We start from the raw sequence: 23719 nt of genomic DNA, 5'->3' as shown, positions 1-23719 counted from the left end.
AAGGTTAATGACTGAATTTGGGTAAAGAGCACATGGGTATTCACTATATTATGCTTTCAACTTTACTCTAAGGTTGAGAGGTTTTCCTTAAAAAAAAAAAAAAAAGGCGGACAAGTCCTGCAATATAAAATTATTTGTATTTAACAATTAGGTCAACCTAAATATATTTTTTTACAAACAGTACCTATAAACACAATGTTAACTATTTGTACAAAGGAATTTTTAAAATAATGTGTAGATAAGTTAGGGTGAAGATGGTTAAAACTGGCTAAATGGTGAAAGTTAAAAAAAATGCTAGAAGACAAGGCCTAATGGCCACAAGAACACATCTAGTACTTAGACTCAAATGATGTAACAGAATGCCTATCCACAAGGAATGATCCTGTGACCCTATTTCATTTGATTAGAATAGTACATACAGGTAAAAGTCAAAACTTTCTAACACAGTATCTGCATACTATCACTGATTGTTTTTTGTTTGAAGTTTTCATCATAGTCAATAACTCAAGATAAGGTTCTTTTACAAAGGTTGAAAATCTATAAAAATCTAAAACCACCACCATTATGAAAACAAGTGGTGTTATAAATCTTAGAATACAATTAAGATGTTAGGTCAGAAAAGATAATCTATTTAAAAAAAAACATTTAATCAAGTAGCACAGCAAACTTCTATTACTCAATAGAAGTATAATGCAAACCACAAATACAAGGCCAATACATAATTTTTATTTTAGTAGCCACATTATACGAAGACGGCAATGGCACCCCACTCCAGTACTCTTGCCGGGAAAATCCTATGGATGGAGGAGCCTGGTAGGCCTCAGTCCATGGGGTCGCTAAGAGTCAGACATGACCGAGCGACTTCACCTTCACTTTTCACTTTCATGCATTGGAGAAGGAAATGGCAACCCACTCCAGTGTCCTTGCCTGGAGAATCCCAGGGACAGGGGAGCCCGATGGGCTGCCATCTATGGGGTCGCACAGAGTCAGACACGACTGAAGCGACTTAGCAGCAACAGCAGCCACATTATAGAAACAGGTAAACTTAATTTTAATAATATATTTTATCTGACCCAATATATGTAAAATATTATCATTTCAACATGTAATCAATATTAAATAAAATTATTAATAAGAGATCTTACATTATTTCATTGTTTTCTAAAGTCTTAAGAATCCAGTGTGTATTTTAGAGCATATCTCAGTTTGGACTATCCGAATTGCAATTGCTCAAACAGCTACATGTGGTTCATGGCCACCATACTGAACAACACACACCTATAACCACTATTATTTAATACAATGGGGGTAAGCATCTAAAGGTCACTTTTTCACAACTCCATCTGCTGAGTATCATCTTTTATAAATAAATATTTAAAAATAAAATCCTCTATCTTTACCCTGAAGCAACAGACTGCCATTTCAATAAAACATAACTATGTTTAATTGCTAAATCATGTCTGACTCTTTTGCAACCCCATGGACTGTAGCCTACCATGCTCCCCTGATCATAGATTTCCCAGGCAAGAATACTGGAATGGGTTGCCATTTTCTTCTCCAGGGGTCTTCCCAATCCAGGGATTGAACCAGCATCTCCTACATTGGCTGCTGCTGCTGCTAAGTCGCTTCAGTCGTGTCCGACTCTGTGCAACCCCAGAGAGGGAAGCCCACCAGGCTCCCCCATCCCTGGGATTCTCCAGGCAAGAACACTGGAGTGGGTTGCCATTTCCTTCTCCAATGCGTGAAAGTGAAAAGTGAAATTGAAGTCACTCAGTCGTGTCCGACTCAGTAACCTCATGGACTGCAGCCCACCAGGCTCCTCCGTCCATGGGATTTTCCAGACAAGAGTACTGGAGTGGGGTGCCATTGCCTTCTCCACCAGCATTGGCAGGTGGACTCTTTAACAATGAACCACCAGGGAAGCCCCATAACCACATGTGTGCATGCTCAGTCATGTCTGACTCTTTGTGAGTCCATGGCTGTAGCCTGCCAGGCTCCTCTGTCCATGGAATTTTCCAGGCAAGAATACTGGAGTGGCTTGCCGTTTTCTCCTCCAGGGAATCTTCCCAACCCAGGGATTGAACCCGCATCTCCTGCATCTCCTGTACTGGCAGGTGGATTCTTTACTCACTGTACCATCTGGGAAGCCCAGATAAATCCCTCCTATAACTTTGTACAAATATAGTTCTTCAAGCAATATAATATGAAACTCCTAGGCCTTATCACATGTTTTTCATGCAGAAAGAAAACAATGACTTAAACAGAAGTTTTAAATATGCTCTTGCCAACAGTGAACCTGCCTGAAAATACTTCTCAACTACAGGGGAAGAAAAAAGCAAAAATAAAATATAAAGCTTAGAAGAAAAACTATCTCGAATGCAGGACAAGAAAGTGTATGAGCGTATAAAACAAGATATGCTGAAATATAAAGGAAACTATACAAAAATAAAGTTATAAAGAAGAGTTGAGAAGAGAGAATAATGGTGAAAATATAGAAGGAAGGAAGGAATATCACACTAATTAACCAAGCCGCCACTTCTGTTCATCCCCAGGTTCAACTAAACCTCTAATTTACTTAGAAACTTTGCTATATTCTAGACAAACTAAGGTGTTCAAAAATACTTATCCGAAATTATTCCCTGAGAATTACAGTCTCAATTTAAGAAATGGCATCTTATATTTCTATTCTAATTAAGAAGTATTTTAAAAGGAAACATGGAGTATTAATACAAAATTAAAAACAGATTATAAAAGTAGTCCTACTTTTCAATTTATCTAATTTCAGCAGATAGTAAGTAAAACTTTACTATCCTTTACCTGTGGCGGGGTTGATGCTTGCTGCAATGTGAAAATGACACAGTGCATTTGCGTGGTGGGAAATATGTCTTTGAACTTCATGTGTTGTCGTCTGGTCAGGCTTTAATTCAGTGTGAGTTACAAGAACAGAAGATCTCCTTTGTCCTTTTCTTAAATTTTTCAAATGGTGTATTGTCTAAAACAGAAAAATAATTACTAAATCTAAGTCTGGGAAGTCTAACTAATGCTGATCAAAGTACTTTTGATAATTAAGGATCTTACAATTTTCCTTTCTATAAAACCTATCTTATAGGAAAATTAAACTACAATAGAACAACTCTGAATATATTCTCCATTGGCCTTGCATATTTTATAGTTGAAGGTAGCAGTTGCTCAAAAACACTTATTATCTACAGAAACTGCTATAAAGATTAGGAATCCAAAGTCTAGTTTTTTGGGAATATCCCAGTACTGAGATGAAATTTACTAGTCATATGAGTGTTTAAAAAAAATTCCAAATCTTCCTACCAGAAAGAATATTCCTCCTGAAAATTCTCACTGTTCTCTAGGCAAGAGTATCAGAGTGGGTTGTGATTTCCTTCTCCAGGTGATCTTCCTGACCCAGGGATCAAACCCAGGTCTCCTGCATTGCAGTCAGATTCTTTACCTTCTGAGCCACCAGGGCAGACCCAAGGACTACATAGCCAGCTAAATAATCATATATAACCTCTATTATAAAGACAAAAAGAGGGTACAAAAATACAGAATAACAACGGGAAACCTTAACTTAGCAGAAAAGACCTCATGAAAGTGATGACCCGTGGAATTTGCTTAAATTGTGATAGGTATCTATGATAAAAATTCTGTACTGACATACCCCATCATCTGAACTATTCTGATATGCTGCTGCTGCTGCTGAGTCGCTTCAGTCATGTCCGACTCTGTGCGACCCCATAGACAGCAGCCCATCAGGCTCCCCCGTCCCTGGGATTCGCCAGGCAAGAACACTGAAGTGGGTTGCCATTTCCTTCTCCAATGCATGAAAGTGAAAAGTCAAAGTGAAGCCGCTTAGTCGTGTTCGACTCTTAGTGACCCCATGGACTGCAGCCCACCAGGCTCCCCGATCCATGGGGTTTTCCAGGCAAGAGTACTGGAGTGGGGTGCCATTGCCCATGGGGCCATGTCAACTCTTGGCACCATCTTTTCTCCACATCATAACTCCACCTCATGGCACTTTCTTGTTGTGTCACACAACCAACCCCAAAACCATGCCTAATAATATTTAATAATATACCATTCTTTTCATTTATTCCTCACATTGTTAAACAAAATGTAGCATCCTCTCAGTTATTTCTGTATTAAGGTAAAATATCTGCACCTTCCTTTCAATTCCACAGCTCTTGTCACTTTTCGTGTGAAAAACAGTATCAGTTCTATGGTGTGTCCTCTGTCTCTGGTCTCCCTGTTTATTTCTTTGATTATACCTATCAAATTATTTTCACTCATTGACATTTATCATTATTTTAAATTAGATTGGCAAGGCCAGTTATTTTCTCCTAGAAACAAAAGGTATAATTTAAGTATATATAGAATTATATATACCTCACAGTTAGGAGTTTTGTAGGAAAGGGTGTTGGAAAGCAAAATAGCTTGTAAGTCAAGTAATCAGGCTTTTTCTATTAAAAACAATTTTAATACTACTATTGAACATTTTATTAAAAGTGTAAAACTGTCAAATCACTGTTTACATATTACATTTTTGCTTTTACTGTATGTGGCAGTAATTAAGTTTAACTAATACTTGAAAAGCAATATATTAGGTAACATGCAGGATACAAAAATATCTAAAAGTCCTTAAGCCTCCAAATGCGTATATATAATTTAAAGATAAAATGTTACACAAGTATATATAAATTATTGTAAACATCTAGTAAGTAAAATACTTTTCCCTACTAAATTGCAATCAATATCAAAACATACTATAACTCTGTTCTGACTTCTTTTAATTTAATTTATGATTTAAATGTTGAAAAAAATGTATAAATAGTGCCTAATCACAGTATCAGAGCAGGACTACTTTATATAAAAATTTAAAGGACCACATCCTTAAACCTATCAAACCCCCAAAATACTTCTGCCTGCTGAAAATCCAAAAACCATTTTGGCTATGCAACCATTAAAGTGTTCATGTAAATATGCAATGTAAAAGTATAATTAGTATTGTAGAGAGATGTTTATAACACATTAGTATAAAAAGCAAGTTATAAAACATTACTACAATCTCAATCTTATAAATAAAGAAAAAAATGCACAAACACACATACTGGAAGAGTTGGATTACAAACTCCACATTTTTTTTTGTTCTCCTAATTTTAGAATAAGCATAAGTAATATGTTTATCTCATTTTATTCCCTAATCATAATGGGCACAATAGTTCACACTATATTATAAAAATTTAATTTCTTAGAAAGTACTTTTATAGTGTATTTAAAAATTAGAATAATTATTTCACTTTCAAAATAGTAAACCATGAAAATTATGCAATTATGTAAGTTCACTTAATATCTTAACACTTTTATTCTTATTCACAGTCATTTTTAACTTTATTTTTTAAGTCACTTTTAGTTAGTAAAATTCAATCCTCAAGAAACAAAAGCAAAATATTTCTGTTTATATTTTAAAGGTTATTGTGGTATTTTATTTTTTTATCTTTTGGCTATGCCATGCAAGTTGCAAGATCTTATTTCCCTGACCAGGGACTGAACCTGGGCTCTGGTAGAGAAAGCACCTAGTCCTAACTACTGGACCACGAGGGAATTCCCCACAAAATATATTTTTAATTACAACCAATTCCAAGGACTTTTACATGACACATTATCTTCAAGATTCATTTACTGTTTTATATAACATAGTACCTCAAGAGCATGCTGTATTCTGTCTTTGTGTTTTCCAGCATGAGTAAGGTTGCTAGAAACGCTGGAAGTGGTAGTTTCACAAATCTGCTCACCCAAAAGACAGTCTTCTGGAAGTAAGGTTTCTGCCCAGAGCCGGCAGACACCATCATGGCAGGAAGTTAATAACACATTACATACAGAACCTCTAATGATAAAGAGAAATAAACAGAAGTTACTATGAATACCAATGCCATCAAAAATTAAAGGCTATTCATACTTAGTTCCTCATGCTTAAAGATGATATTAGTACAAAACTAACAGTATATCTATCTGCAGTTATTTTTCCAATAATGATAATGGATTTCTACTGACTACTTCACACTCTCACCAACACTCATTTATTACCTGCTCAGACCTGCAAGGTGGCAGGCTGGACTCAGGATGCAATCTGTTACCATGAAATAAGAACAACCTAACTGTGCTCGACACTCACCTTAATACATTAAACTTAAACTCTGAATAGCTAAACTAAATGACAGTATAGTATGTGTCCAACTGTTTTAGAAGTTACACTGTGTGGAGAAAAAGTATCAATCAAAGAGCTTGAAATCACACACAGTACTGCTGAACACCATAAAAACTAGGAAGTGGGGGTGACAAAGGAAACAAATAAATTAATGCCAGATTATATACATGTGCTGCTTGAAAACAAGGCTCTGGAGGATTAGTATCTCCTAAACAAAACAAACAAAATAGCAAAAGGAAACCTACATTTCTGTCACTACAAATTATAGAATGACCATAACAAAAGATCATTAATTATAATTAAACTATGTGGTTGATCACAGTAGTCGCCTTATCCTTCTTATAATCTAAACAGTTACAAATAGAGAAACAAATGTATTAATAAAACTGTAAGAAGACTATAATTTCAAACTATAAATCAATTTCCATTAAGTTAAGCAAAAATGTCACAGTATCAAGCAGCTGAAGTGACTTAACCTCTCATCATGAAAAAAAAAAAAGCACAAAAACTTTTCCTGTTAAAAAAATGCTTACACAGAATCTGACTCAGTCAAAGGTAAAGTGTTCTGCAAATGTTTTCCATAGGTGCAGATAACTTAAGCAGATTAAGTTAGAATAGCCTTTTATTTAGATTCCAAAGCTGTATACATTTCCCATGTTATCATTTACTGAGCCCCACACTGAGTGTGCTAGATTTCCCATCAAGGGCAAATGGTGCTCAGATATACTTAGCAGATGAAATAACCCTTCCTCAAGAAGGAATACAGATTTCTAAGCAAGCATTTTTAGAACTTACATATAATACAAAAATCATTTGTTTAGGCTATTTTATAGCTTGCTTAATCTTTCAAATGCTTTTAAAAGATGCTGTAACAATGAGAATAATTTGATAAGTTTCTGTTGCTAGCCTTAAGAAAAAGTTGGGACACTTTATTCACTGTATGCGGTTATACTTTACCAGCATGTGGATTACTAACAGTTTATTACCATGTTTTATTCTTCCTTAATGTGTGCTTTTCCGTTACCTGCAAACGTTTGCTTCTTAGAATCTATTGCTGCTGCTAATACTGACAATACTAGCTAACGCTGCCTGGGCACACACAGTGTGCAAAGGCCTGTGTAAGCATTCACACGCACTCACGTAGTTCAGTCTCACACAACGCTCTGAGGTAGGTACTACTGCTCCCCTTATCTACGAGGGCAAAGAGTGCTTAAGAAATTTAGTCAAAAGCTCACAAACCTGGTAACAACAGCAGAATCTGAATTCAGGCAGTTGACACCCAGAACCTATGCTCTTAACTGTCACCATATCAAAAGAACTTTTGTTTTCATTATTTTTATAAACATATAAGTATACAAAATGAAGTTATATGACACACTCGTCTAACCTGGGCATATACTTGCTAGTTTTACGCCATGAAAAACCTGTTACAGCTCGTGGATGTGCCAAATACACAAAGGAAAACTGAGTAGACGCCTGTCTCCTTTTCACTTCATGATGATCCTGAGGTATAATTGAAGACTTCCAACCAGTCATAGGATACCACACTTTCAGAAGACAATCATCCTGTAAAAATATATAGGCCAACAGAAAATTAATTTGTACACACACAATTCAAAATTTAAGTGGTTTGAACAGAAGCTTTACAAATTAACCTATATATAAAAAATACATATAAAGTTTATATATATAGTATAGAACTAAATCTATTAATAAAATGCTTATTACTCTAAATGATACCATTCATGAAGGATAAATGGACCATGTGTTCATTATCAATATTCTCTACACAAAGGTGGTTTTCAAATAGAGATTGAAGCCAAACTCCCCACTTCAATACACCAGGGTCCTCCCTGTAAAGACAAGACTCAAAAGACTCTGAAACCAGATGATAGCTTGGATAAGAAAGAAACCATGTTATCTGGCACTATTATCCTTTTCTCCTTTCTGGAATTCTGAAAGGATGAGTCAAACCTTTTTTTAAAAATTGCTTCTTATTCTAAGTCAGGATGCAGCAAACTTTTCCTGTAAAGGGCCAAGTAAGTTTTGTGGACCACACAGCCTCTGACACAGATTTTTCTTGGTTTTGTGTTTGTTTGTTTGTTTTTTTCTTATAACCCTTTAAAAATGTAAAATCCATTCTTGGCTCATGGGCCATAGTGTGTTCTTATGATGAGAAGACATTTAGGCAGTTTTTGGGAACCACCTTTATGCCCACTTAAGATATTTAAAGGTATACCAATAGGCACTGACAATCATTTTACTTAGCTCTAAGAATTTTGTTACAAGGCCTAAACAATTTTATCTTATTTAACAGGAACTATCTCTTTTATAGTGCTTCATCCTCAATGGTGAAAAGTTTATGAAGGAAAATAATAAAATAACATTTATGGAAAAAAATCTCAATCTCTAAGAAACAATGAAATTATGTGTTTCTGGAAAGTGTGTATAGGTGCAAATATTTTCATCTGAACTGGACAAACACTTCTGCCTCTTCTCTATCTTAGTATTCATTCTCAATCTATACTACATAATGTATGTTTCTACTGAGGGCTCATTTATTCAGATATCTGATTTACACAACAGATCTCTTTAAGTACTTACTCTGAGACAAAGCGCTTAACCATGCACTAGTTGCTTTCCTCCAAGTACCTTCTTCACCTAGCATCGTTTTCACCTTCCCAAATTTACTGCACAGTCTATGTCAGTAGTTTCAGATTATGTACCATAAAAACCCTTAATGTACCTGAGAGCCCCTAAGGAGTCAAAAGGAAAGTCAGAGAGCCTCCACAACCAAGGCAATCTAGCCCCTTCTCCCATTCCCACTAGCTTCCCCCTAGTGAAGCGGCCTCAACACTTTTACATATTACTATCTAAAACTCTAAAACCACAAATAATTAAACTAGAAATCAGTATTAGAGAAAATCCTCAAGTATTTATAAACTAATCAAAAACACTTCTAAATTACAAGAGAAAATTTTATATATGTTGAACTGAAGGAAAATAAAAACAAAACATCAAACTTGGGGGGTTGTAGCTACATGAGTGTTTAGAAAGAAATGTACAGCTTTAGATGCTATACATCAAGAAAGAAGAAAGGTCACAAATCAATGGTTTAAGCTTCAACCTGAAGCATCAAGTAAAAGAAGAGCAAAGAGAACTCACATTAAAGAGATAAGAGGAAGAATAAAAACCAATGAAATAAAATACGAAAAAAACCCAATAAATCAATTCATCCAAAAGCTATTTTGAAAAGATCAATAAAATTTATGATCTAGAGTGATCAAAAATATTTAGAGAGAAAATACAAATTACTGTTATCAAGAATGAAAGATACGACATTATTACAGATCCCATAAACAACAAAGGAACTGGGGAATATCATGAACAATTTTATCCCAATCAATGCAACGATGAATGTTAAATCCCTTAAAAGATAATTTCAAAACAACTGACAAAGGAGGAAACAGAAAACCTGAATAGCTCTACATCTATTAAAGATGATGAATTCACAATTTGAAATTTTCTCACCAAAGGACAAAACAAAACCCTAAAACTGTAACTAAAATACTAGCCTAGATGGCTTTACTGATGAATTTTACCAAACATTTAAGGAAGAAATAGCACCAATCCTTCACAAACTGTTTCAGAAAATTAAGGAAAAAATGATCTCATTGTATAAGGGCATTATTATTAGCCAGACACCAAAACCAAAGACATAAAAAAACTATACATGAATATGTTTCATAAACAAAGATGCAAACACCTTTAAACTTAATCCAGTAGTATGTTAAAAAACAAGTTTTGACCAAGTGGAGTTTATCCCAGCAAAGACAAATGGGTTTAACATTGGAAAAATCAGTAACTGCATTTCATCACATTATTGATAACAGAATGAAAAAGAAAACCTACATAATTATCTCACTATACGCAGAAAAAGCACTTAACAAGAGTAAACACTAATTCATGGAGGAAAAATAACACTCTCAACACACAGAAATAAGAAAAATAAAAGGGAATATACATCACATGATCAAGTTGAGTGACTCTATGATAAACCTTCAACTTATATATAGTGGTAAAAGACAATGCTTTTCCTATAAAACTGGGAGCAATACAAAAACATCTTTTCTCATTGTTTCTATTCAACAAATGGTACTAGATGTCCTAGTACTTGCGATATATTAGGTAAGGGAAAAAAATAAAAGGCATACAGATTAGAAAGGAAGAAGTAAAACTGTCTTTATTCACAAAATCCTAAGAAAACTACCCAAAAAGGCTGCTAGAACTGATAAGCAAGGTCATGAGATTAAGGCTCAAAATTAAAAAATCAACTCTATTTCTGTATGTTACCAATAATTACAAATGCAATTTTTGTAAATACGTTTTACATTAGAAAGATAAATTGTTTACACTGAAAATGATGACATGCTGCTCAGAGAAAGAAAACCTAAATAAAAAGAGAAGTACACCCCATTTGTAGATAAGAAGACCAACTACTACTAATGTACAATTCTTCTCAAGTTGACCTGTAGAGATACAATGTAAACACCATCAAAATCACAGCAGGGTTTTGTTTTTTTTTTTGGTAGAAACTGACAAAATCTGTAAGGAAATCAAAGGACTGACACCACCAAAAATATCTGAAAAGAAAAAAGTCAGAGGAGTAACAGACTTCAAAACAGAACATATGGTTGCTGAAAGGGAAGAGACAGTTAGGGAGTTTGGGATGGTCATGTACACACTGCTATATTTAAAATGGATAACCAACAAGGCCCTACTGTATAGCACCCAGAACTCTACTCAGTGTTGTATGACTGCCTGGAAGGGAGGGCCATTTTGGGGGGAATGGATACACGTATTATGTATTGCTAGTTCCCTTCACTTTCACCTGAAACTATCACAACATTCTTAGTCAACTATCAGTTCAGTTCAGTCGCTCAGTCGTGTCCGACTCTTTGAGACCCCATGAACCACAGCACGCCAGCCTCCCTATCCATCACTAACTGCTGGAGTCTGCACAAACCCATGTCCATTGAGTGAGTGATGCCATCTAAACATCTCATCCTCTGTTGTCCCCTTCTCCTCCTACCCTCAATCTTTCCCAGCATCAGGGTCTTTTCAAATAAGTCAGCTCTTCGCATCAGGTGGCCAAAATATTGGAGTTTCAACTTCAACATCAGTCCTGCCAATGAACACCCAAGACTGATTTCCTTTAGGATGGACTGGCTGGATCTCCTTGCAGTCCAAGGGACTCTCAAGAGTCTTCTTCAACACCACAGTTCAAAAGCATCAATTCTTCGGTGCTCACCTTTCTTTATAGTCCAACTCTCACATCCACACATGACCACAGGAAAAACCATAGCCTTCACTAGATGGACCTTTGTTGGCAAAGTAATGTCTCTGCTTTTTAATATGCTGTCTAGGTTGGTCATAACTTTCCTTCCAAGGAGTAAGCGTCTTTTGATTTCATGGCTGCACTCACCATCTGCAGTGATTTTGGAGCCCAGAAAAATAAAGTCAGCCACTGTTTTCACTGTTTCCCCATCTAGTGGCCATGAAGTGATGGGACCAGATGCCATTATCTTAGTTTTCTGAATGTTGAGCTTTAAGCCAACTTTTTCACTCTCTTCTTTCACTTTCATCAAGAGATTCTTTAGTTCTTCTTCACTTTCTGCCATAAGGGTAGTGTCATCTGCATATCTGAGGTTATTGATATTTCTCCCGGCAATCTAGATTCCAGCTTATGTTTCTTCCAGCCCAGCATTTCTCATGATGTACTCTGCATATAAGTTAAATAAACAGGGTGACAATATATAGCCTTGATGTACTCCTTTTCCTATTTGGAACCAGTCTGTTGTTCCATGTCCAGTTCTAACTGTTGCTTCCTGACCTGCATACAGGTTTCTCAAGAGGCAGATCAGGTGGTGTGGTATTCCCATCTCTTTCAGAATTTTCCACAGTTGATTGTGATCCACACAGTCAAAGGCTTTGGCACAATCAATAAAGCAGAAATCGATGTTTTTTCTGGAACTCTCTTGCTTTTTCCATGATCCAGCGGATGTTGGCAATTTGATCTCTGGTTCCTCTGCCTTTTCTAAAACCAGCTTGAACATCTGGAAGTTCACAGTTCACATATTGCTGAAGCCTGGCTTAAGAGAATTTTGACCATTACTTTACTAACATGTGAGATGAGTGCATGCAATTGTGCAGTAATTTGAGCATTCTTTGGCATTGCCTTTCTTTGGGATTGGAATGAAAACTGACCTTTTCCAGTCCTGTGGCCACTGCTGAGTTTTCCAAATTTGCTGGCATATTGAGTGCAGCACTTTCACAGCATCATCTTTCAGGATTTGAAATAGCTCAACTGGAATTCCATCACCTGCACTAGCTTTGTTCATAGTGATGCTTCCTAAGGCCCACTTGACTTCACATTCTAGGATGTCTGGCTCTAGGTGAGTATCAGTGATCACACCATCATGATTATCTGGGTCTTGAAGATCTTTTCTGTACAGTTCTGTATATTCTTGCCACCTCATTCTTAATATCTTCTGCTTCTGTTAGGTCCATACCATTTCCATCCTTTATTGAGCCCATTTTTGCATGAAATGTTCCCTTGGTATCTCTAATTTTCTTGAAGAGATATCTAGCCTTTCCCATTCTACTGTTTTCCTCTATTTCTTTGCACTGATCACTGAGGAAGCCTTTCTTATCTCTCCTTGCTATTCTTTGGAACTCTGCATTCAAATGGGTATATCTTTCCTTTTCTCCTTTGCTTTTCACTTCTCTTCTTTTCACAGCTATTTTTAAGGCCTCCTCAGATAGCCATTTTGCTTTTTTGCATTTCTTTTTCTTGGGGATGGTCTTGATCCCTGTCTCCTGTACAGTGTCATGAACCTCACTCAGTCCATAGTTCATCAGGCACTCTGTCTATCAGATCTAGTCCCTAATATCTATTTCTCACTTCCACTGTATAGTCATAAGGGATTTGATTTAGGTCATACCTGAATGGTCTAGTGGTTTTCCCCACTTTCTTCAATTTAAGTCTGAATTTGGCAATAAGGAGTTCATAATCGACTATACTCCAATACAAAGTAAAAAGTTAAAAAAAAAAAAAGAATAGCTGAGGAGTATATATGTTCATAGAAGTACTTTATTTAATAAATATAATTCCCAAAGGGGAAAAAAAAGAGGAGTCATACTACTCGATTTCAAAGCTAACTATAAAGTCACTATAATCAAGACACATATCATTAGCATAAAAGCATATATATACACACACACACACACATAAATGTGTATGTTAACTTATATATGGAACAAAATAAAGAAGCCAAGAACAGATCCACATATGTATGGAAAATTGATTTTCAACAAAGCTGTTTAGGAAATTCAATGGAGAATGGATTCCCTTTTCAAAATGTAACTGGGATTATCTTGATATCCCTTTGGGAAAAAACTGACTTCAAATCAAATGCAAAAAAAAAAAAATCCCAAAATGTAAAAATCAAAACTCTAAGGGTTTCTGGTTCAAGATGGTGGAGAAGGATATACACTCATCTCCTCTTGCGAGAGCACCAAAACAGTAACTAGCTGTTGAACAATGATCGACAAGAGGACACTGGAACCCACCAAAAAAAAGATACCCGATGTCCAAAGACAAAGAAGCCACAGCAGATGGTCGGAGGAGCACAATGATGATAAAGTCAAATCCCATATCTGACAAGTGTGTGACACACAGACTAAAGTAAAAGTAAAGTAAATGTCGCTCAGTCGTGTCTGACTCTTTGCAACCCCATGCACTGTAGCCTACCAGGTTCCTCCATCCATGGGATTTTCCAGGCAAGAATACTGGAGTGGGTTGCAATTTAGACTGGATAACAATAATACCAAAGTTCTCACACTGTTGTGAAGGCTCTGAACGCAACATCAGGCTTCCCAGCCTAGGGATCTGACAAAGGGACTGGAATCCCCAGGGAATCTGGTGTTGAGGGCCAGTAGGATTTGATTACAGGACTTATAAAGAACTGGGGAAACAAGAGACTCCAGCCTGGAAGGGCATAAGCAAAATTTTGCACACACCAAGACCCAGGGGAGAGAAGCAGTGACCCCCACAGGAGACTGAACCAAAACTATGTGCTAGTGTTGGAGGGTCTCCTGTGGAGGCATGGGTCAGCAGCGGCTCACCACAAGGACAGGGGCACTGGAAGGTTTCCCTTGGCACAAACCCTTTTGAAGTTCACCGTTAACCCAACCATAGAGCCCACAGACCCAGAGCTTGGTTGAAAGTGAAAGTGAAGTCGCTCAGTCGTGTCCTTTGCGACTCTTTGCGACCCCGTGGACTGTAACCTTTGCAACCCCATAGACTGTAACCTACCAGGCTCCTCCATCCATGGGATTCTCCAGGCAAGAATACTGGAGTGGGTTACCATTTCCTTCTCCAGGGGATCTTCCCGACCCAGGGATTGAACCCGTGTCTCCCGCCTTGCAGGCTTTAACCTCTGAGCCACCAGGGAAGCCCAGGCCAAACAACTACAGGGAGGAGTGCAACTCCACCCATCAGCAGATAATTGGATTAAAGCTTTACTGAGCAAGGCCCTGCCCACCAGAGCAAGATCCAGTTTTTCCCATGCCACTCCCACCCATCAAGATGCTTACACAAGCCTCAGCCTCACCCATCAGAGGGAAGACAGAAACCATATAGGTTTCTCAAGAGGCAGGTCAGGTGGTCTGGTATTCTCATCTCTTTCAGAATTTTCCACAGTTGATTGTGATCCACACAGTCAAAGGCTTTGGCATAGTCAATAAAGTAGAAATAGATGTTTTTCTGGAACTCTCTTGTTTTTTCCATGATCCAGCGGATGTTGGCAATTTGATCTCTGGTTCCTCTGCCTTTTCTAAAACCACCTTGAACATCTGGAAATTCACGGTTCACATATTGCTGAAGCCTGGCTTGGTGAATTTTGAGCATTACTTTACTAGCATGTGAGGTGAGTGCAATTGTGCGGTAGTTTGAGCATTCTTTGGTATTGCCTTTCTTTGGGATTGGAATGAAAACTGACCTTTTCCAGTCCTGTGGCCACTGCTGAGTTTTTAATTCCCTTAAATGTAAATGGATTAAATGCACCAACCAAAAGACATAGACTGGCTGGGAGACGAAAACACGTGCATATATGCACTTTCACTTACCACAACACTCTACTTGACACCCCCCCAAAATTGTATGTAATTATTTTATATTGTTAAGTTAATCGTGTTCCCATTATGAATTGCAATTGTAATTATTTTATTTTTGTCTGGCTATTGACTGTGCGAACTGATAAACACCTTTTACTATTGTGATGATGTAACTACTCCACACTTAATATCACTGACTCATTTGGTCAACAGGAAAATAAGAACTCTATATAACCAAAACTAGGATCTAATAAGAAAGGCTGTAATCACTTTTAAAAATCCAGATTCATATGAGAATTATTTTGAAATTTTTTGAAAAATACAAATACTCAGACATTGCTTTTTTTCTCCAGAGCTCCAGATGTTTCTAATGAACAGTCATGTTTAAAAACAAGTGGACTATATGATGATCATTTATTTTTATCTAGTATATTACTTTTTCTATTTCATATTCATTGCTCCCATTTCATTTAGTTTATGTTCCCCAATTCCTCCATCTCTTTTTTTTGCTGTTCTTTTTCAAGGCTTTATCAACTGTAGTAAAACTTTTGTATACATATATATATATAAATATGTACAATATATATTAGAAAACTTATCAATTTTTGCCTAAAAAAAAATTATGACATTTTGATTCCACTTGACTTAGTATGAATAGAATGCTATATTTCTAATAAAAAATTAGGTATGCAACAAGCAACAAAGGTTTACTATATAACATAGGGAACTATAGTAAATATCTTATAATAACCTATGATAGAAAATAATTTGAAAAATAATATACATGTATTTGTATAACTGAATCACTTTGCTGTGCACTTGGAACAGTGTTAAGTCAACTATACTTCAATAAAATATACGTATATATACATATTTTTTTAAACTGTAAAACTTCTAAGAGAAAACATAGTAAAATATCTTTGTGATTTCAGGATAGACAAAAATTTTTTTTTTAATGACAAAGAATTTTTTTAATCTAGGCCATAAAAAGCACAAACCAATATTTAAAAAATTATTGGATTTCTTCAAAATCCAACACATCAAAAGATCATGGTATATGGTCCCACCACTTCATGGCAAATAGATGGAGAAAAAATGGAAACAGTGACAGGCTTTATTTTCTTGGATTCCAAAATCACTGTGGATGGTGACTGCAGCATGAAATTAAAAGATGCTTGCTCCTTAGAAGAAAAGCAAGACAAACCTAGATAGTGTATTAAAAAGCAAAGATATTATTTTGCCTGCAAAGATCTGTACAGTCAAACTTATGGTTTTTCCAGTAGTCATGCACAAATATGAGAGCAGGACAATTAAAAAACGGCTGAGTGCCAAAGAATTGATGCCTTCGAACTGTGGTGCTGGAGAAGATTCTTGAGAGTCCCTTGGACAGCAAGGAGATCAAACCAGTCAATCCCAAAGGAAATCTACCCTGAATATTCACTGGAAGGACTCATGCTGAAGCTGAAGCTCCAATACTTTGGCCACATAATGAGAAGAGCTGACTCACTGGAAAAGACCCTGATGCAGAGACAGATCAAAGGCAGGAGGAGAAGGGGATGACAGAAAACAAACTTGTTGGATGGCACAACCAACTCAATGGACATGAGTTTGAGCAAACTCCAGGAGATGGTGAAGGACAGGGAAGTCTGGCAAGCTGCAGTCCATGCGATCACAAAGACTTGGACACAACTGAGTAACTGAACAACATACATCAAAAGACACCATTTAAAAAAAATTAAAAAGCAAGTCATAATCTGGGAGGAAATATCTACATTTATCTTTCTTTTTTCAAATTTTTTAAAATTCATTTATTTTAATTGGAGGTTAATTACTTTACTATATTGTAGTGGCTTTTGCCATACACTTACATGAATCAGCCATGGGTGTACATGTGTTCCCCATCCTGAACCCCCCTCCCACCTTCCTCCCCATCCCATCCCTCAGGGTCAACCCAGTGCACCAGCCCTGAGCACCCTGTCTCATGCATCAAACCTGGACTGGCAATCTATTTCACATAGGATAATATACATGCTTCAATGCTATTCTCTCAAATCATCCCACCCTTACCTTCTCCCACAGAGTCCAAAAGTCTGTCCTTTACCTCTGTGTCTCTTTTGCTACCTCGCATATAGGGTCATCGTTACCATCTTTCTAAATTCCATATGTAGGCGTTAATATACTGTATTGGGTGTTTTTTCTTTCTGACTTACTTCGCTCTGTAAAATAGGCTCGAGTTTCATCCACCTCATTAGAACTGATTCTAATGCATTCTTTTTAATAGCTGAGTAATATTCCATTGTGTATATGTACCACTACTTTCTTATCCATTTGTCTGCTGATGGACATCTAGGTTGCTTCCATGTCCTGGCTGTTGTAAACAGTGCTGCAATGAACATTGGGGTACACATGTCTCTTTCAATTCTGGTTTCCTCGGTGTGTATGCCCAGCAGTGGGATTGCTGGGTCGTATGGCAGTTCTATTTCCATTTTTTTTAAGGAATCTCCACACTGTTCTACATAGTGGCTATACTAGTTTGCATTCCCACTAACAGTGTAACAGGGTCCCTTTTCTCCTCAACCTCTCCAGCATTTATTGTTTGTAGACTTTTTGATAGCAGCCATTCTGACTGGTGTGAGATGGTACCTCACTGTGGTTTTGATTTGCATTTCTCTGATAATGAGTGATGTTGAACATCTTTTCATGTGTTTATTAGCCATTTGTATGTCTTCTTTGGAGAAATGTCTGTTTAGTTCTTTGGCCCACTTTTTGATTGGGTCCCTTATTTTTCTGGAATTGAGCTGCAGGAGTTGCTTGTTTATTTTTGAGATTAATTGTCAGTCGCTTCATTTGCTATTATTTTCTTCCATTCTTAAGGCTGTCTTTTCACCTTGCTTATAGTTTCCTTCATTGTGCAAAAGTTTTTCAGTTTAATTAGGTCCCATTTGTTTATTTTTGCTTTTATTTCCATTACTCTGGGAGGTGGGTCATAGAGGATCCTGTTGTGATTTATGTCAGAGAGTGTTTTGCCTATGTTTTCCTCTAGGAGTTTTATAGTTTCTGGTCTTATATTTACATCTTTAATCCACTTTGAGCTTATTTTTGTGTATGGTGTTAAAAAGTGCTCTAGTTTCATTCTTTTACAAGTGGTTGACCAGCACCACTGTTAAAGAGATTGTCTTTTTCTCCATTCTCCATTTGCCTCCTTTGTCAAAGATAGGGTGCCCATATGTGTGTGGATTTATCTCTGGGCTTTCTATTTTGTTCCACTGATCTATATTTCTGTCTTTGTGCCAGTACCATACTGTCCTGATGACTGTAGCTTTGTAGTGTAGTCTGAAGTCAGACAGGTTGATTCCTCCAGTTCCTCTTCTTTCTTAAGATTGCTTTGGCTATTCAAGGGTTTTTGTATTTCCATATAAATTGTGAAATTATTTGTTCTAGTTCTGTGAAAAATACCATTGGTAGCTTGATAGGGATTGCATTGAATCTATAGATCGCTTTGGGTAGTATACTCATTTTCACTGTATTGATTCTTCCAATCCATGAACACAGTATATTTCTCCATCTATTTGTGTCATCTTTGATTCCTTTCATCAGCGTTTTATAGTTTTCTACATATAGGTCTTTTGTTTCTTTAGGTAGCTTTATTCCTAAGTATTTTATTCTTTTCGTTACAATGGTAAATGGAATTGTTTCCTTAATTTCTCTTTCTGCTTTCTCATTGTTAGTGTATGAATGTGTATGAATGCAAGGGATTTCTGTGTGTTGATTTTATATCCTGCAACTTTATTCATTGATTAGCTCTAGTAATTTTCTGGTGGAGTCTTTAGGGTTTTCTATGTAAAGGATCAGGTCATCTGCAAACAGTTAGAATTTTACTTCTTTTCCAATCTGGATTCCTTTTCTTTCTTTTTCTTATCTGATTGCTGTGGCTAAAATTTTCAAAACTATGTTAAATAGTAGTGGTGAGAGTGGGCATCTTTGTCTTGTTCCTGACTTTAGGGGAAATGCTTTCAATTTTTCACCACTGAGGATAATGTTTACTGTGGGTTTATTATATATATGGCTTTTATTATGTTGAGGTATGTTCCTTCTATGCCTGCTGTCTGGAAGGTTTTTATCATAAATGGACACTGAATTTTGTCAAAGGCTTTCTCTGCAACTATTGAGATAATCATACGGTTTTTATCTTTCAATTTGTTAATGTGGTATATCACATTGATTGATTTACAAATGGTGAAGAATCCTTGCATCCCTGGGATAAAGCCCACTTGGTCATGATGTATGATCTTTTTAATATGTTGTTGGATTCTTTTTGCTAGAATTTTGTTAAGGATTTTTGCATCTATGTTCATCAGTGATACTGGCCTGTAGTTTTCTTTTTCTGTGGCATCTTTGTCTGGTTTTCATATTAGGATGATGGTGGCCTCATAGAATGAGTTTGGAAGTTTACCTTCCTCTGCAATTTTCTGGAAAAGTCTGAGTAGGATAGGTGTTAGCTCTTCTCTAAATTTTTGGTAGAATTCAGCTGTGAAGCCATCTGGTCCTGGGCTTTTGTTTGTTGGAAGATTTTTGATTACAGTTTTGATTTCCATGTTTGTGATGGGTCTGTTAAGATTTTCTATTTCTTCCTGATTCAGTTTTGGAAAGTTATACTTTTCTAAGAATTTGTCCATTTCTTCCAAGTTGCCAATTTTATTGGCATATACTTGCTAATTGTAGTCTCTTCTGATCCTTTGTATTTCTGTTTTATCTGTTGTGATTTCTCCATTTTCATTTCGGATTTTGTTGATTTGATTCTTCTCCCTTTTTTTCTTGATGAGTGTGGCAAATGGTTTATCTTCTCAAAAACCCAGCTTTTAGGTTTGTTGATTTTTGCTATGGTCTCCTTTGTTTCTTTTGCATTTATTTTTAAGATTTCTTTCCTTCTACTATCCCTGGGGTTCTTCTTCTTTTTCTAGTTGCTTTAGGTGTAGAGTTAGGTTATTTGATTTTTCTCCTGTTTCTTGAGGTAAGCTTGTATTGCTATGAACCTTCCCCATAGCACTGCTTTTACTGAATCCCATAGGTTTTGGGTTGTAGTTTTCATTTTCATTCATTTCTATGCATATTTTGATTTTTTTTAATTTCTTGTGATTTGTTGGTTATTTCGAAGTGTGCTATGTAGCCTCCATATGTTTGTATTTTTAATAGTTTTTTTTTCCTGTAGTTGACATCTAATCTTACCACATTGTGATCAGAAAAGATGCTTGAGATGATTTCAATTTTTTAACTTTTGAATTTACCAAGGCTAAATTTATGGCCCAAGATGTGATCTATCCTGGAGAAGTTTCTGTGTGCACTTGAGAAAAAGGTGAAATTCATTGTTTTAGGGTGAAATGTTCTATAGATATCAATTAGGCCTAACTGGTCCTTTGTATCATTTAAAGTTCATGTCTCCTTGCTAATTTTCTGTTTAGTTGATCTATCCGTCAGTGTGAATGGAGTATTAAAGTCTCCCACTACTATGGTGTTACTGTTAATTTCCCCTTTCATACCTGTTAGCATTTGCCTTACATATTGCGGTGCTCATATGTTGGGTGCATATATAATTGTTATTTCTTCTTCTTGGATTGATCCTTTGATCATTATATAGTGTCCTTCTTTGTCTCTTTTCACGGCCTTTATTTCAAAGTCTATTTTATCTGATGTGAGTATTGCTACTCCTGCTTTCTTTTGGTCTCCATTTGCATGAAATATCTTTTTCCAGCCCTTTACTTTCAGTCTGTATGTGTCCCTTGTTTTGAGGCAGGTCTCTTGCAGATGGCATATATAGGGGTCTTGTTTTTGTAACCTTTCAGCCAGTCTTTGTCTTTTGGTTGGGGCATTCAACCCATTTACATTTAAGGTAATTATTGATAAGTATGATCCCATTGCCATTTACTTTGTTGTTTTGGGTTCGAGTTTATAAACCTTTTCTGTGTTTCCTGTCTAGAGAAGATCCTTTAGCATTTGTTGAAGAGCTGGTTTGGTGGTCCTGAATTCTCTCAGCTTTTGCTTGTCTGTAAAGCTTTTGATTTCTCCTTCATATTTGAATGAGATCCTCGATGGGTACTATAATCTGGGTTGTAGGTTTTTCTCTTTCATCACTTAAATATGTCCTGCCATTCCCTTCTGGCCTGAAGAGTTTCTATTGAAAGATCAGCCGTTATCCTTATGGAAATCCCCTTGTGTGTTATTTGTTGTTTTTCCCTTGCTGCTTTTAATATTTGTTCTTTGTGTTTGATCTTTATTAATTTGAATAATATGCGTCTTGGGGTGTTTCGTCTTGGGTTTATCCTGTTTGGGACTCTATGGGTTTCTTGGGCTTGGGTAGCTATTTCCTTCCCCAATTTTGGGAAGTTTTCAACTATTATCTCAAGAATTTTCTCATGGCCTTTCTTTTTGTCTTCTTCTTCTAGGACTCCTATGATTTGAATGTTGGGGTGTTTAACATTGTACAGAGGTCTCTGAGGTTGTCTTCATTTAATTCTTTTTTCTTTTTTCCTGTCTGCTTCATTTATTTCCACCATTCTATTTTCCACCTCACTTATCCTATCTTCTGCCTCTGTTATTCTACTGTTGGTTCCCTCCAGAGTGCTTTTGATCTCAGTTATTGCATTATCCATTATTGATTGACTCATTTTTATTTCTTCTAAGTCCTTGTTAAACTTTTCTTGCATCTTCTCAGTCCTTGTTTCCAGACTATTTATCTGTAACTCCATTTTGTTTTCAAGATTTTGGATCATTTTTATTATCATTATTCTGAATTCTTTTTCAGATAGACTCCCTATCTCTTCCTCTTTTGTTTGGTTTGGTAGACATTTATCATGCTCCTTAACCTGATGAATATTTCTCTGCCTTTTCATCTTGTTTAGACTGCTGTGTTTGCGGTGCCCTTTCTGTAGGCTGGAAGTTTGTGGTTCCTCTTTATTGTGGAGGTTCCTCCCTATGGGTGGGACTGGACAAGTGGCTTGTCAAGGTTTCCTGGTTATAGAAGCTTGCGTGGGTGTTCTGATGGGTGGAGCTGGATCTCTTCTCGCTGGAGTGCAGTGAAGTGTCCAGTAGTGAGTTTTGAGGTGTCTATGGGTTTGGTGTGACTTTTGGCTGCCTGTATTTTAATGCTCAGGGTTATGTCCCTGTGTTGTTGGAGAATTAGCTTGGTACGTCTTGCTCTGAAACCTGTTGGCTCTTGGGTGGAGCTTGGTTTCAGTGTAGGTATGGAGGCTCTTGGATGAGCTCTTGTTGATTAATGTTTCCTGGAGTCAGGAGTTTTCTGGTATTCTCAAGTTTTGGATTTGAGCCTCCTGCTTCTGGTTTGCAATCTTATTCTTACAGTAGCCTCAAGACCTCTCCATCCATACAGCACTGATGATAAAACATCTAGGTTAATGGTGGAAAGATTCTCCACAGTGAGGGACACCCAGAGAGGTTGAGTTACATGGAGAAGAGAAGAGGGAGGAGGGAGTTAGAGGTGACGAGGAGGAGAAGAGGAGGAATCAAAAGGGGAGAGAGCAAGCTAGCCAGTAATCAATTCCCTATTTGCTCTCCACAGTCTGGAACACTCAGAGAGGTTCATGGAGTTACACAGAGAAGAGAAGGGGGAGGAAGGCGATAGAGGTGACCTGGGGGATCACAAGGGGAGTCAAAAGTAAAGAGACCAATCTAGCCAGTAACCAGTTCCCTACTGTTCTCCACAGCCCAGAACACCCAAAGAGATTCAAAGAGTTAAGTAGAGAAGAGAAGGGGGAGGGAGGAGATAGAGGTGACCTGGGGGAGAAAAAGGAGAGTCAAAAGGGGAGAAAACAATCAAGCCAGTAATTACACTCCTAAGTAAAAGTGGGTAACTGAAGACTGGATTCCTAAGGTACAAAATTGATAACAAATACCAAAAAGCAAAGATTAAAAATCCAGAGTAGAGATTAGACTTTCAAAAATACAATATTAAAAAAAAATTGCAAAAATTATAAAATACATATATATGAAATTTGCTTTAAAATATGGTCTTTTTTTGGCAAGGTAATAGTAGGTTTTAAAAATTAAAATTAAAGGAGTAAAAAAGAACTTTAAAAAAATTTTTTTAATTTTAAATTAAAAAATGATAATAGTGAAATATATACAGGGATTTCTCTGAAGCTTCTGAGAGCAGTGTGGGGTCAGTTCAGTTTCAGATAGTTTCTTGTTCCAGCTTATACTTCTTCTTAAGGTCTACAGGCCCCTTCCAATGTAATCAGTGCTAACTACACGATTTTAATCTGTTGCATCTGTCACTTCCAAAGCAGTTCCCTCTTCTTTGTTTAATTTGGC

At 36.7% G+C, this 23719-nt stretch overlaps 1 protein-coding gene across 4 annotated transcripts in view; it reads right to left on the bottom strand.

The window, feature by feature from the left end:
• Positions 1–23719, bottom strand: part of DMXL2 (Dmx like 2) — a 166686-nt gene that overhangs the window by 75969 nt on the left and 66998 nt on the right. For all 4 annotated transcript variants that reach the window (XM_070797549.1, XM_070797547.1, XM_070797550.1 and 1 more), the window contains exons 7-9: positions 7605–7783; positions 5713–5896; positions 2818–2992 (exon numbers count right to left, since the gene is read on the bottom strand). In XM_070797549.1, the coding sequence (XP_070653650.1) occupies positions 2818–2992; positions 5713–5896; positions 7605–7783 (538 nt within the window). The remainder of the gene's footprint in view (positions 1–2817; positions 2993–5712; positions 5897–7604; positions 7784–23719) is intronic.

This window comes from Bos indicus, chromosome 10 (assembly GCF_029378745.1).
Source record: "Bos indicus isolate NIAB-ARS_2022 breed Sahiwal x Tharparkar chromosome 10, NIAB-ARS_B.indTharparkar_mat_pri_1.0, whole genome shotgun sequence".
NCBI lineage: Eukaryota > Metazoa > Chordata > Mammalia > Artiodactyla > Bovidae > Bos > Bos indicus.
Note: the sequence above shows the minus strand (reverse complement) of the source record. Positions and strands in the feature narration are given on the sequence as shown.